Below are 14359 nucleotides of genomic sequence, written 5' to 3'. Positions count from 1 at the left end.
TCAATTTCCACAGAGTGGATAGAGTTGAGACACCTTTTTGCTTCAAAAAAAGGCTTCAAAGACTGAATTGCAAATCTAAATGTAAGAAACCCTGCCCTGTCAGGCATACTTTGGCCTTGCTTTTCTGTTCACAGCTGAGTCTATGACCTTTGCACAGGGATCAATCGTGCTGGTGGGCAAGCAATGGAAAGGTTAGGTACAAAAACCTCTTTTTTCCCCATTTTGTTCTTGTGTAGTTCCTGTTCTGTGTTATTAATTAGATCAAACACGATTTCCAGTGAGATGGCCACAGGAGTGTCATCATCTGTCACCCAGGGGATCCCTCTGCAACCTCTGTCAATGGTTTTTTTAAGTGTGGTGTCTTGCCCTGCAGAGTCCCCTGCTGTATCAGCTGCACACTGGGCGTTGATCAAAGCCTCCTGATCACTGCTGCTCATGGAATGGGATTGCAGCTGGACAGGGCCGTGCTCTCAGCTGGCCCACGCTTCTGCAGCTGGAGCTGAAGACTGAGGAACTAAGTCAACACCTCAAAACTCGGTATCAGTGCTCAATACACAAATCCGTGCTACTCTGTTCTTTACTGGGGAGGCTGTTTCACTTCTGGCCAGTCCTGCAGACAAATCTTGCAGTACCACAAGGTTGACACAGCCACCTTCTCTGTCTGGAGAGGAACATGATGGGTTGTGGAACTTCCACCTTTCCTATGATGCTTGGCAGCTCATGGCTAGAGCTGAGCTTGTCTGTAGCCCTCTGGTAACTCAGGCAGTAAGGCTGACACCCCACATATTTAGGAAACAGCATGAGTTTCCATGACTAAACGGTGGAGGGGGACTGCAGCAGCTTCTTGGGAGTGCACGCCTTGTTTAGGGGATGCAGGCCCCTATTCACTGACCTGAGCTACAGAATGAGATGAGGAACACCCTTCATTTCGAGGTTATGATCTGCAAGACACTCTGCATGAGCTCAGGACCTTCTCTCTTCTTTTATTTCCTTTGTATTTTCATCCTGAACAAAGGGGAGGTGTAGACTGGCCAGCCCTCATTCTGTCAATGGCATCTTCTACCAGCTGGGGATAACATTATACCCTGATGACTCTAAAGACTCACTGCTTACACATCTGCAAGAAAAAACATTTTTCCCCTCCTCTCTTTAGCTCCAAACTAATTCAGCCAGATGCTTGTAAGATTAAGCAGTCTTTTGCAACACAGCTTCTTTGTGGGCTGTGCTTATAATGGAGAATGACCCACTCAACACATTTGATATTGAAACAACTGTAAAAAATACAAGTAAACAAACTTAGTCAAGAATACACTGAGCAGATGGGTTCCCAGGTGTACATTGATCACACTGTTCTCCTGTTTTATTTTTGCTTGATAGCTCAATATTTTGTTCAAGTTTAACCTGAAAATCAATTTATAAACTTAATTCTATTCATTATTTTATTTGGTGATTAAAGATGGACTCCTAAGTTCTTGTTTTTCAAATAAATCTAAATGTAATGTTCAAATGACCTAACCTCAGCAGGTGACTTTTTACATTACAGATATGCTAAAGGTACTAAAGAAAGACATTAGAAATATCAGGTGTATATTACAATTCATATGTAGAATTCAATTTACAAGATACTGAAACACTAAAACTGAAAACTCTTTATATAAAGTGGTGTTTTGTTGCTGTTCTTCTGATACACTAACCTAACTTACATAGCAGTCTGGTCATTACTAAAATAAAAGCAAAAGTTTGTTAACTTCCTGGCTGGATCTATCAGCACTAAGGCCCTAATCAGACTACAATGAAAGATGATAATTTATTAGGCATGGCAGTGTAGATAGGATGTTTTCAAAGCTCCTACAGAGGGATTAAATTAATGTAAATTCAGTAAAGGCATTTCCTTTTGTTTCTTAAGCAGTGCTAACATTAAGTCCACTCCAATTTATAGAGTCTTGGCTCCTCAATACAATGCAATGTAATTTCTATTTATTACTGTTGCAACTGCATTCTTAAATTTGGGAGAGGTCTCACCTGTTAACTTGGGAAGTGCTACAGAAGCGTGCTTTTCAGGAGCACAGAGAGGCAGGTAGGGCCGAATATGCTAAATGCACAGTTAACCTCTCTGCTGCCCTTTCTGTAATCTGCTGTTCTTCAGTAATCTCAGCTCAAGACCACGTGCCCCCATCATCCCTTTAACTCCAAGCAGCAGATATTGATTAGTAGCAATTTAAATGCTACACAAGGAAGGAAGGAATTAAGATCCTATCTCTGCTAACTCTGATATGCACTTGCCAAAGTACACAAACCACATTTTTATTGTAATTTTTAATACTGGATATCTTGGATGCACCTTCCCATTAAAATTTTCAGTTGTTGTCCTTCCTAGCTCCCTGTGCTTATCTTAACATCCACCCAACTTTGTTCCTATTGCAAAGGGCTCTAATGCTTTAGTGGCTGCAGAGCATGTCCTCAGAGCTCTGCTTGGATCAGGTATGTGAGGAGAGGGCAGAAAGGTACTGCAGCCATGTGCCATGCAGCATGGGCCCCAGCACTAAAATATGAGATAAACAAGTATCAGTAAAGAGTATGTGATTGTTCTTCATATCTGCTTCTTTGCAGAACTGCAAACCGCTTGTAAGCGGAGATAAACCACCAGATGAACCAATCTATTTTTCTGTGCTGCATTTACCTTATCAGTGTACAGAATCTGACATGCATATATTAACTGTATGCCTTTGAAGAAAATGTCTGGGAGAATAAAGGCTTTCAGATAAGTAAGTGGGAAACTAGTACAAAATTATAAAAAAGATTAACAAGCACAGTTTCTTACTACATCAGGGTTTTTAAAAATCCTGTTTCTTGTTTTATTAAACTCTGATTTTAAGATAATGAATAAAGGAAAAGAAACAACTATTCACATCCATTACACCAAAAAATCAGGTAATAGAAATTAGAGAAATAGCTTCTATTTTCTCATAGATGTTCAACAAATCCAAAGCCTGGGAGCAGATTTAGGGCTTGATTTTTTATTATATTTTCTCAAGGAGAGCATGGGTTAACATCATGAAGTCAGTGAAGCTGCAGCAACACTGAAGTGGTGCAAATGAAAAGTGAGGTTGCTCTATGCACAGGGGCTCAAAGCAATTTGTCTTAGCCACCCCTTTATTATCTGATCTGAAAATTAGGTCAAATCCTGCAGCTATTGTTTAGTCTTTATCAGATGTATGTTCCAGTGGGTTTAACTCTACTTTTGGTTACAAAGGCTCTGATCTCATTCATTGTTTTAACAGGAATTTTGCCCTGTTAGGTTTTATCTGCTCAATGATATCAGCTCTGTTACAGAAAATTAAATTTAAAACTTTATATTCGGTTGCCTTTTTCACAGCCAGAGGTAATTCTGCCCAATCCTCCTTTTTTCTCCCTTCCTCCACAACAGCAAAATTTTTTAATTGGGCAGGAAAGCTGTATCAAAACATACTAGTGACTTCTAAGGCTCCTCATAGGATTTGCCTAGAATACATGAGAAATGTGCAAATAAATAGGAAATGTGCTTTAGCACTTTCCTAGGCAAATATCTTAGAAAATTTATTCTATCTTTCTAGCTCCACCAAGATACATACATTAGGTGTTACTACTTTGTTGGTTTCTGATATATCTAAAATGGCAACATGAAAATTAATCTCAACAAATCTGGTTTAAGAGGATGAAATGCTCAGCTCCACTCTCATGGGGAGACCAATGCCTCAAGACGATGAATTCCATGAAACAGGAAAAACATGTCTTTGCAGAAACAGCTAGCACAGAAGGGAGTCATTTCCCAGCATACTCATGATCCAGGAGTGCAACAGTGATTTGTTGTTAAATGCCCTGAACACTTCGGGAAGCTGGAATGTTGTCTTTAAACTCAGACTCTTTTCCTGTCTATATTGCCAGCATGGGCATCCTTTGAAAACCAGCAGCATCTTTAGTCCATATTTATAGATCAATCCTTTCCTGAATAAGTTAAGCTCTTGGTCAAAGCAATGTTGCAATTGATTTTCACAGAGAACTTTCATTGACCAGGTTGTTATGTACTTTCTGACACATGCCTGACCCTGTATTAAACAAACATAAGCTGCTTTTCCAGGATGCACATTTTTCACACTTTCAAATTACTTTTCAGTTAATTCTATTACACGCTCAGTGAACAGTGATGCTGGGTGCTATTTTTCTGTTTGTTTGTTTTAATGGAGTGCAGCTCCAGCCCTTGAGAGGACACAATAATTCCAGAATAAGACGTAAGGGCATAAGGGAGAAAAGACAGAAAGCAGATAAGGAGAAAAGGAGAAGGAAATGAACAGGGAGAGGGAGAAAGAGGGAGAAAGAGAGGAGGAGAGAGAGATGGAGGGAGAGAGAGAGAGAAGAAAAGCTTTTCCTAATGTGCTAGATATGGCTAACTATGCTACAGTTGTATCTGTCAAGATAAAATCACCAGGTTCGGGTATTAAGATAAATAATTCCACTTAGGCAGTTTACATGCTCCATTGCCCCTCACCTTTCCTAAAGGTGTCAGTGCTCACTCTTGTGCCAATTAAAAGTGAAGCCTGCAGTGGTGACAAATATAACTACAGACTGATGTGGAAAGATGGACTCTTCTGTCCCATAAATTTGGACATCCTTGATTTCTTGGATTAATAAATACTGCATAGAACCTACATTGTATCCCAGCCTCATGGCACATTGTGTAACCATCAGAATACTTAACCAGGTGTGTTGAAAGTTTATTATGACACAACTATTATATTGCCAGTGCAGATTCACCAGTTTTAAAGAGGTCAAAGTTGTGAATACAGATGAGCGTTGGTGTAACTGAGTTTAAAACGCTGACTTTAAAACAGTGGTGTCACAGACCAAATGACATTAGAAAGTAAGGCATATTCCCCATATCATCTTCCTGAGTTTCCAAAAAAGTAGGTCGGAGTTACCTGACAAATTTATAGAAATCTGTGCATGGACAATTTCGCAGAGAATGTGTTTTTGCTGCTGGTTTAAAATCTGAAGATTGGACTCATACTTCAACTCTTAATCCCAAGGAGTCTGAATGACTTGCCTGTGTCACAGTTGTCCAGGAACTCCAAATTCAGGGACAAGAGGTTAAAAAAACTTCAGTAAAATACAAAGCCACATTTGAGTTACAGGCATCCAAATCTCCCTGGTGTTTATTTAATTAGACTTTTCTGGAAAAAAAAAAGCCACTGAGACTCTGGAAAAATCACTGAACTGATTGTTCCCCTCTTTTCAAAATATAGTAAGAAAAAATAAGCAAACTCTGTATTATGAGCACCTTCAGTAGAAATGTGGACACCTGGAAGAAATGTCACTTGATATAAAATAACTTGTATTGACACATAATGATTGTGTTATTTAGAAATTAGATGCACAGTTATGCCAGGACACAAAAGTTACTTACATATCAAGTGAAATACAATTATTAAGTATATATAAAATACTTCCAAGTTGTGTTAATTTAATGGTCATCTGTCAAGGACTACCTGGCAGGACATGAGAACCTATGGAATGAGTTAACTGCAGAGTCATAATCTAAGAAACCTGTTCAAACATTGCTAAGCCTCTCTGAAGTGCTGACTGCTTTGAAGAAAAGAATCGAAATCATTCTCTTTTGTTTCAGTACAAAATAGGAAAATCCTCAAAGTTTTGAAAAGCTTCCTGCCACGGGAAAGCAATATGCACACTTCTGCTTTTGCAGGAAGACTCTCTTGTACAATAATTTGAATTCCCCTTAGCCCTGAGGAAATTACTCTCTGGGGACAGGCCTATACTTAGAAGTACAGGTCCCTATTTCCTTTTTTACTTGGAATAAAAGCATTCAAAAATGGGTGTTTGGATAGCACCTCTGAGATTTGTATCTGGATGTTTATACAGAAGAAATCCTCCACTTTGAGGATTTAACCAAGTAGTAGTTCCTCAGGAACAGAAGGAGAATTAAGCCCTTAATGAAGAGTTATAATGACAGAGAGTCCTTCCTCTAATGTGTCTATGAAAAGGTTTATTTTGCTGGAAGAATTCTCTTATCCCATTATAAATTCTTAGGCACAGTGCAGGAAATATAAGTATGCTGCAAATCCAGCTTCCAATGACCTTTTCTCACAAAATGTGTTTTTGCTGAGGTGAAAGCAGTGGAAGAAAGGCAATTCTAGATGATATATTTTGTTCCTATTATACAGAACAGTATTTCATCATGTGAAAGAGAAATAGGAGTCCCTAGTGTGACTACTCTATTACAAAGAAAAGCACCTCTTTGAAAATTAATGAACATTAAATATTTGTACAGTCAAATGAAGATCTGTTTTCAGGGAACTGGTTGCCCTGTGTTCTTGGGGTCTAAGCTGGGAATGGTTCCAAATAAATACTGAGGCTAGTAGCCATGAATAACAATGATGAAATACTAGGGTTAACATGACCATTTTCAAACTCATATCATATTACCAGTCTGATCATATGATATGCTAAAAACACACTTTTTTCTTTGCTAAGGAACAGCAGCTCTATTATCTGACTGTGGTGATATATATTTTCAGCTTTACAGAAAAGAGCCTGGGTGTTCTGGTGGACATCAAGCTGACAGTAAGTCAGACATTTAGCAAGTGTTAGCAAATAAGGCTAAGATGTCCTGGGCTGTGTAAGAGAAAAAAAAATTATTGACAACAGATGAAGGAGCTGATCCTGTCCCTCAATTCAGCCCTTGTGAGGTCACACCTGGAATGTTGGGACCAGTTCTGGGCTCAGTACAAGAGACACATGAACATACTGGAGGCAGTCCAGCAAAGAGCCACAAAGATGGCAGCAACATCTCTTCTACCAAGAAAGGCCAAGAGAGCCGGGACTGTTCATCCTGGAAGGGAGAAGGCTCAGAGGGATCCCATCCATGTATATAAACACCAGATGGGAGAGTGCTACAAAGACATAGCCAGGCTCTTTTGAGTGGCAACGGAAAGAAGCTGAAACACAAAGTACACCCTGAACGTCAGGCAACACTTTCTCTTTGTGAGAGTAGTGGCATAGGTTGCCTAGAGAGGTGGTGGGGTCTCCTTTCTTGGAGATACTCAAAAGGAATTTGGAGATGGTCATGGGTAATTGTCTCTATGTGGCCCAGCTTGAGCCAAGAGTTGGATCAGATGACCTCTCAAGTTGCTTCCCACACTCAGCCACTCTGTGAAAAGAACAGCTATCGCTTCTTTCCATAGCTTGCTTTGTTAAGGTTCCTACTTGTTAGCTTCAGGCACTTTCATTGGGACATAAAACTGGTGTACTCAATAACTGCTGGTTTTGATGTGACACACAGGTGAGTGAACTCTTAAGAAGAGAATAAACAGAAACTGAAGGCCTCAGTTTCTATATGCATCGGTAACTGCAACAAAATATAGAGCGTAAGTGGTTGGAAACTGCACCTCTCCCTGAAGGGGCAGAGATGGCAGTTCCCCCACCTAAACACCATCCCCCCGAGCTGCAGACCCAAGCACTCACATGCGATGCGGACGTAGGCTTTCCGGCTCTTGGTGGTGCCCGCGGAGCTCCAGGCCACGCACTGGCACCAGTAATCCTCCGGCCCGAAGAGCTCCTCCACCTGCTGGCGGGAGATCTCGATGCTGACCTCCCGGACAATCAGACCTGCGGGGTGCAAGGAACACTGGTCAGCGCTGGGCGTGCTGATGGACACAAGGTGAGCACAGTTGCAGAAATCTGCTTGCCAGTTTGCTGGGAGACCTTACAGCTCTCTACAAATATCTGCTCCACATCACAGACTGTCATAAGGGTGGGAAGGGAAAGAAACTCCCACTTTATCTGCATAATGAGAGATGTGGGTGACTGAAAAACTAATTGCTGAGATTTTGACTTTTATTACATACATCATGTATCTTAGGCAAATTGGAGGAACAGTACCTCAGCTAGTATAGATTGTGCCACATCTCCAGGAAAATTTCCATCAAGGAACACTGCAGACCAGTTTTATTTTGACATATCATAAAACCACATAATCATTCAATTTATACGACTTCCTGAGCCCTTTTGTACTTAATCTCTTTTTGCTAGATAGACACAGCACAGGGAGAAGTCCTGTTCACTGTGACACTGAGCTGCCCAGGAAAATGGATTTTAGGATGGCAGAAAATGTCCTGATACTTTGTAATGAAGAGCACATGTGCTGCAGTATGGTTATTACAAGAGGCAAGATGGGCACCTCTACTGTCATATATGCTGCAGATATTGGGATATTTTTTAAGGGATTTCATAACACAATGAAGCACAATTCAGTGCCTGACAGTCTCTCTGGCCCTGCCCCCTATAACCTATCTCAGCACAACCCTCCCCCAAACCCACAGTTGCACCCACGAGGACAGTGACCCACTTGCCATCCGTCCAAGCAGACTGAGATTGGCCCACACTTCCCACACACTGCTCTCTCTGGGGAAGCTGTTTTGCTTCTTTTAAGTGCAGGGAAATTTTGCGGTGTCTCAGACACTACCGTGAGGATTGCTGGCAAAATGTGTTGAGCCTCCAATGACAACCACTGTGCTTCACACTGACACAACCCCCTTCGCTGCTTCAAATGCACTCCCTAGTCAAAAGGTTCGTAATTACTGGGTGGAGGGTGGGTGAAAGTGTTTACATCTTTTCTCAGTATATTTAATCTTTGCTGATGATGCCCAAATATCAACAAATTTCTAATGCATGTCTGCCTGTAGAGAACACCACTGCCATTTCAAAAATTCACGCTTGCAAACAGCCTTGAATATATAAATTCACGTACAAATCTTTTGTGTAGTAAGATTGGTTTTCTTTTTCTTTCCAAAATTGCTAAGAAACCCAACTGAATTATCCTTGGATCAGACCTTGCACAGTTTGTCCCCATCACCAAACACCAAAGGGCAGGTCCCTCTGCTGAGCACAGACTTGAGCCTGTGAAGGCCAGCTAACCCTCAGCCTCCTGCCACACGGCTTACAAGGGGATATTCATAACGTGAATGTTCCCAATTGTACAGCATGGCATGTTCCTCAAGCGCTGGAAACCAGGCCAGCCCTTTGATTTGCCTCCAGCCTCACAGAGGCTCCATTCAGGAAGCCAACGATTAATTACTGTTTGCACACAGTTGTGCACTGTCACTGCGGCTGCCTGCTGTCCGTATTCCAAACTTGGGCAACAACCTAGCAGCAGAAAGGAATCAAGGCATGTAACACCACAGACTTCTCTGGTGGGAATGCCTTCTAATGAGATGCATGTTCCTGCTAGAGACTATCACAGCCCAGCTCCCTTTCCATTTCATTATCCTTGACATCTTTAGCCATTGAATAATCAGCTTCTTTGTGGGGAAATACTTAATAGCTTTCTCCTTGAAATAAAATATAGCAACAGCACTCTAAAGAATGGAAATCAAAGCAGTGCATGGGCATTTGATATGCAGTGAAGACTGTGTTATAAACTTATTCTGCTTTGATGAGCTAATTTGGCTCCAAAAGGGGTCTGAGGGATAGCTTTCGTCCTGGTGAGAAGAGCATGAAGAAGGTGGGGAGGGAGCATGTACATTACATCCATAAAAATTGTTATATTTTCCCAGTGCAACTGCTGTTAGCCTAAAGATTACTTCAGTTCATTCCCACAGTTTTTATTGCACTAGCCCAGGGAGCTTTTGAAGGTTACAATATTATGTTTTTTTAATAAGGCTGATCGTGACAGAGTTTGATGGAGCAGTGAACTTTGTTACCCAAGGGCCAAAACAAGCATACTCATAATGATCATACTGGTTAATAATGATTATGAAATAGCCTTAACATTCAGGACACAAATGCTGTTTTCTGATTGTCTGTGGATGATACAAAACTATATGACAAGTAGCTGCTCCCTTTAAATGCACCAGCAGAGCTTTTCATCTCTGACCTCCTGAGATGTTTTCTAATTCAAAATAACAAGCTACTCCTGGTTAAGTCCCTTCTGGGACAGCTGTGAAGTACTGACAGGTTTCAGGTTATTCAAAGTAATTTGGTCTTTAAGTAATAACAACAGCTGTGCCATGACCAACGAGACGTACTTCTTCCTTCCATAGCAAATAAATACTAGCTCATTCTGTTTACAAGCAAAAAACACCACTGTGTCTTGATCTCTAAGGTAAACTACTTTTCCTAGAGTTCAAAACATATCAAACTAGTTGGTAGTGCCACAAGATCATATGCGATATAAGGATCCATGGCCAGAACTTGGAGATTTGATTCCACCACTGCTTCCCAGCACAACCCACTGTGGTACCATATTGCACAAACAGCCACACTGATTCAGGAGAAAACCCTCACCAGCTGAAATGCACTCACCCTCTGGCCCTGGGACAAGCACAAGGAGACACATTTCCCTTATTGTACCAACTTGCAATCTTATTCCTTCTGCTAGCACACTCCAACATCACCCCAAACAGAGGCTATATTGCAAAAACTGCATTTTGCTGAGATATCTCAGATAGCAACTGCCTTGTTACCAGCTGACACACTGCTGTAAATCAGATTTCATAGAGGAGCTGGCACGCTCTGTCTGCTTTCACTCAAGAGTGTATTGCTTATCTGTCTCATGTGGGCACCAAAACCCTTGCATGATGACTTCAAACGGAGAATATCATCTTATCTCTGTTGGACCTGCTTCTGCCTCTACACCAAAGAACATTAGCTAGAATTGGAAAGAAAAAACAAAACAAAACAAAAAACAAACAAACAAACAAAAAAACCCCAAAAAACAAAACAAAACACACACACAAAAAAACCCACAAAAAACCCACAAACAAACAAAAAAACAAAAACAAAAAACAAAAACAAACAAACAAAAACAACAACAACAACAACAACAACAACAAAAACCACAAAAAAACCCCACAAACAAACAAAAAAAACAGGAGAAAAAAAAGCTGAAAAACCCATGTCTCAGCACATCAAAATTTCCAGACCATGTGATGTGCTGTACCTCTTATTCAGGCAACTGTTTATCAAATTGCTAGATTATGGGTGAGTGCACAATCTCTGAGAGCAAAACTAGAAGTTTATAAAATGAGTCCCTGTATTTTGCCCAGATATACTTAGGACAAGACAAACTAAAGATTAGTAATACTTTATGCATCATATAACCTACCTGGTACTGGCCAATTCTACTTTGTCACTGTGCTAAGTAACAAAATGTCATCTCACTGAGAGTAAATCCTCTACCTTACCTTCTGCTTTAGAAATATATTGAATTTTCCAGTCTAGTTCTTTACACAGCTAAGCCATATAGGTGAAGATACACAGCATTAATGTGGGTTTTTTTGAACACTTGAGTAAGCTGCACATTTCCAGAATTACATAATAATCACTTAGATCGTAGAACAACCCACAAGAAGTCAAGATCCTCCTATTTCAAGCAATGCAATAACAAACAGAGCCGAAGGGAAATAACTACAATATTGGCAACTAGAATGCTTGACAGGTTCCTTCTATAAATCCACAAAGAGCTGACCACACGGATACTCCTGACCATACAATGACATGCTCAGCATATAAAGCTGAGAGAAGAATAAGGAAGATGTTCAGAGTGGTGGTATTTCTCCTGCCAATCACCTGTGATGGAGCCATGCTTTCCTGGGAACACCCGTCTGCCTACCAAGCATTGAATAAATTCTTTTTTTGCTTTGCTTGTGCAGTTTCTGGTTTTCCTATTAAACTGCCTTTATCTCAACCCATGAGTTCCCTCACTTTTACCTGCTGGATTCTCAGCCCCATCCCACCAGGGGCATGAGTGAGTGGCTGTGTACGGCTGAGTCAGCAGCTGGACCTAAAGCATGACAACCAGTCTAAGACATTCTTTTGCCCTAGTAGTTTTCTGTCCAGTTCAGGATGGAGGATAGCAACAAAGAACACTCATGACACTTCTCATAGCTAGTCTGCAGTTATGTCCCAGTCCAGTAAATTAAGAAGCTGTCCGTAAGTCACAATTTTTGTCTACTTACTATCACAGCTTCAATCACTAATTTCAATAAAATAAATATATTTCTGGGACTTATACAACAACTTGGGCTCTGAAAAGGGGTAGGGGGGAACCAGAACTTTACTTATTTCTTTATTCGCACATTATGAGGGATTAATGGGCAGAGAAAGGCAGAGGGTGGAAGGAACCTTTCTCAGTCTGCCTACTGCTAAAAAGCATAGGTAGAAGCACTAGCTCATGGTGTATATCAAAATGCAAGTTACTACCCCCCATAGCGAAAAGAAAATATGAAGAGGGATTTATGCCTTATATGCATAGTCTTTTACTGTAACTGTATTCTAGAAACACAATCAAACACACTTCATACACATGGTTCCCAAGTGCTTAACTGAGCTGGCTATACAAACTCTGAGGTAGATTATCTGGTCTTCAGAGGCACAAATGTTAGGGTTTTAAATTCATGCAAATGTGATGCAATTGTAGATATTATGGCAGATTACTGATAACTGCAATTATAACTCTTGGGTTCCATATTGCATCCACTGAAGTAATTGGCAAATTTCTCAATGATTTTAAAAGAAACAGATTTGCTGATCAGACTCATTTCTTTCTAGGGAAAAAAAAATGTCCCAATGTTCTATGACCATGTAAGATAGCACAAGACAGTAAATGATCAGCACAAACATCACAAAACAGAAAATTTTATCAATTAATCAAATGCAATTATTCAACCTGGAGTCAGTCTAGGTCACAGAGTTAATACCTACGTCTCACTGGGCATCACCCTGCCAAGAAATTGTTTTGATATACTTTGGCTATCATAACTGTTTGGCATTTGATATTAATATCCAAGACCTGTGAAAATACCCCTCAGTACTTTGATAGAGCAATTTTCATGAAAGTGCTACATTGGTATGTGTTTGAACCCTCTGGCAGAACAGTAAACAGAAACTGTTTAGTCACAAGACTAAACTGCACTTACAACCTCTAAGAAACTGCATGGATACTTTGTTTATTTTCTCTGTAAGTAGTTCAAACAGTTTCTGTGCTTTTGTGCTTTCATTTGCCCGAGGTATTTCATTAATTAGTAATCACATACGCCAAAGAACACATTTCTCAAGGAGATGGAACTTTATGACCTACTGGTCTGGAAAAAGACATTGCAGTAATACCTGCATATAGATGGCAGGTATATCACTGCCAATAAGTATGGAAATACAGCCCATTTTCACAAAGGTGACTTGCAACCCTTTACACACATTCAATTTCAGAAAGTCAGTTCTCAGACCATTCTCACAAACCTGATATTTTCTGCTGTTGGTTCTCTCCCTGCTTACACAGGTTCCCTCGAGTGAATGAGACCTCAAATCTCCCTTCCCACTGCTTGGTGGGGACACAGAGGGCAGGGACAGTGTTTCTGATTGATGTAGAAGAGGCTTTGGGGAGCCAGCAGCAAAACAGCTCTGGGGTAGAGGGTTTTCTCTGCACACCCATGGAGCATATGCTGCTATAGGATGAAGTTATATTCCTCATATTCCTCATTTAAGAGGATTAAGATTTCAAAAAAAGCCTCACCAAAAAACCACTTAAAACAGTAGCATAGTTTTTGCCTCATGAAAGTGGCCAAGACCATAAGTCAAAGTGGCATGATTGTAAACACATTTTATAAAAGGGAAACAGATTTGTTTCTTTTTATGCAGTCCTTTGTCCTTTTACCTTCAATGGCAAAATATAAGCTACCAAAGCCAAGAATTATGATCCTTTTACTTATGGATAGCCTGTAATGACCCATCCAATTTATTTAATTGCTCATCACAGGTGCTATAAACAACCTGTGTCTGTTTGCTTCATTGGTGAAGTAAATTTTTTACAAAGGTAAAAAAAACCCATCAGTGCTATGCAGGAATTTAAATTTATTTACCCTCTTGCAGAGATGGATTCCTCACAGTCAGAGAGTTATTCCACTCGAATATATCAGAGTACTTAAGCTATAGAATTTGATGTTTAAAATGAATAAATAGGCTATGCACAAGAAGAACGGCTTCAAATATTAAAGTTCTTGCTGAGAAAAATGTATTCTGTGCACCATAATGGGACTGAGATGATTGCTGAATGGCACACCTTGCCTATAGCTTATTCTCTATATAGAGTACCTGTAATCTGAACAAAAGACAGATAGACAGATAGATATCCAGAGATAGTTTAAAAGAGTAAACAGCTTTTACACCCAGTAATCTTTCACACTGTGACTGCCTACACCAGGTTTTGTCTCAATATACTGCTTTTATGTAAATTGAGGCTGGCTGGCAATATGAAATAACTGTGTGAAGATCACAAACTATCTTCCACAAATATTAGCTTAAATATTTAAAT

At 40.2% G+C, this 14359-nt stretch overlaps 1 protein-coding gene across 3 annotated transcripts in view; it reads right to left on the bottom strand.

The window, feature by feature from the left end:
• The window catches only part of UNC5C (unc-5 netrin receptor C), a 257297-nt gene that overhangs the window by 68076 nt on the left and 174862 nt on the right, over positions 1-14359 (bottom strand). For all 3 annotated transcript variants that reach the window (XM_063422938.1, XM_063422936.1, XM_063422939.1), the window contains exon 3: positions 7516-7659. In XM_063422938.1, coding sequence (XP_063279008.1) covers positions 7516-7659 — 144 coding nt within the window. The remainder of the gene's footprint in view (positions 1-7515; positions 7660-14359) is intronic.

Source organism: Prinia subflava, chromosome Z, assembly GCF_021018805.1.
Source record: "Prinia subflava isolate CZ2003 ecotype Zambia chromosome Z, Cam_Psub_1.2, whole genome shotgun sequence".
Lineage (NCBI taxonomy): Eukaryota > Metazoa > Chordata > Aves > Passeriformes > Cisticolidae > Prinia > Prinia subflava.
This window is presented reverse-complemented; position numbering and strand designations above follow the sequence as displayed.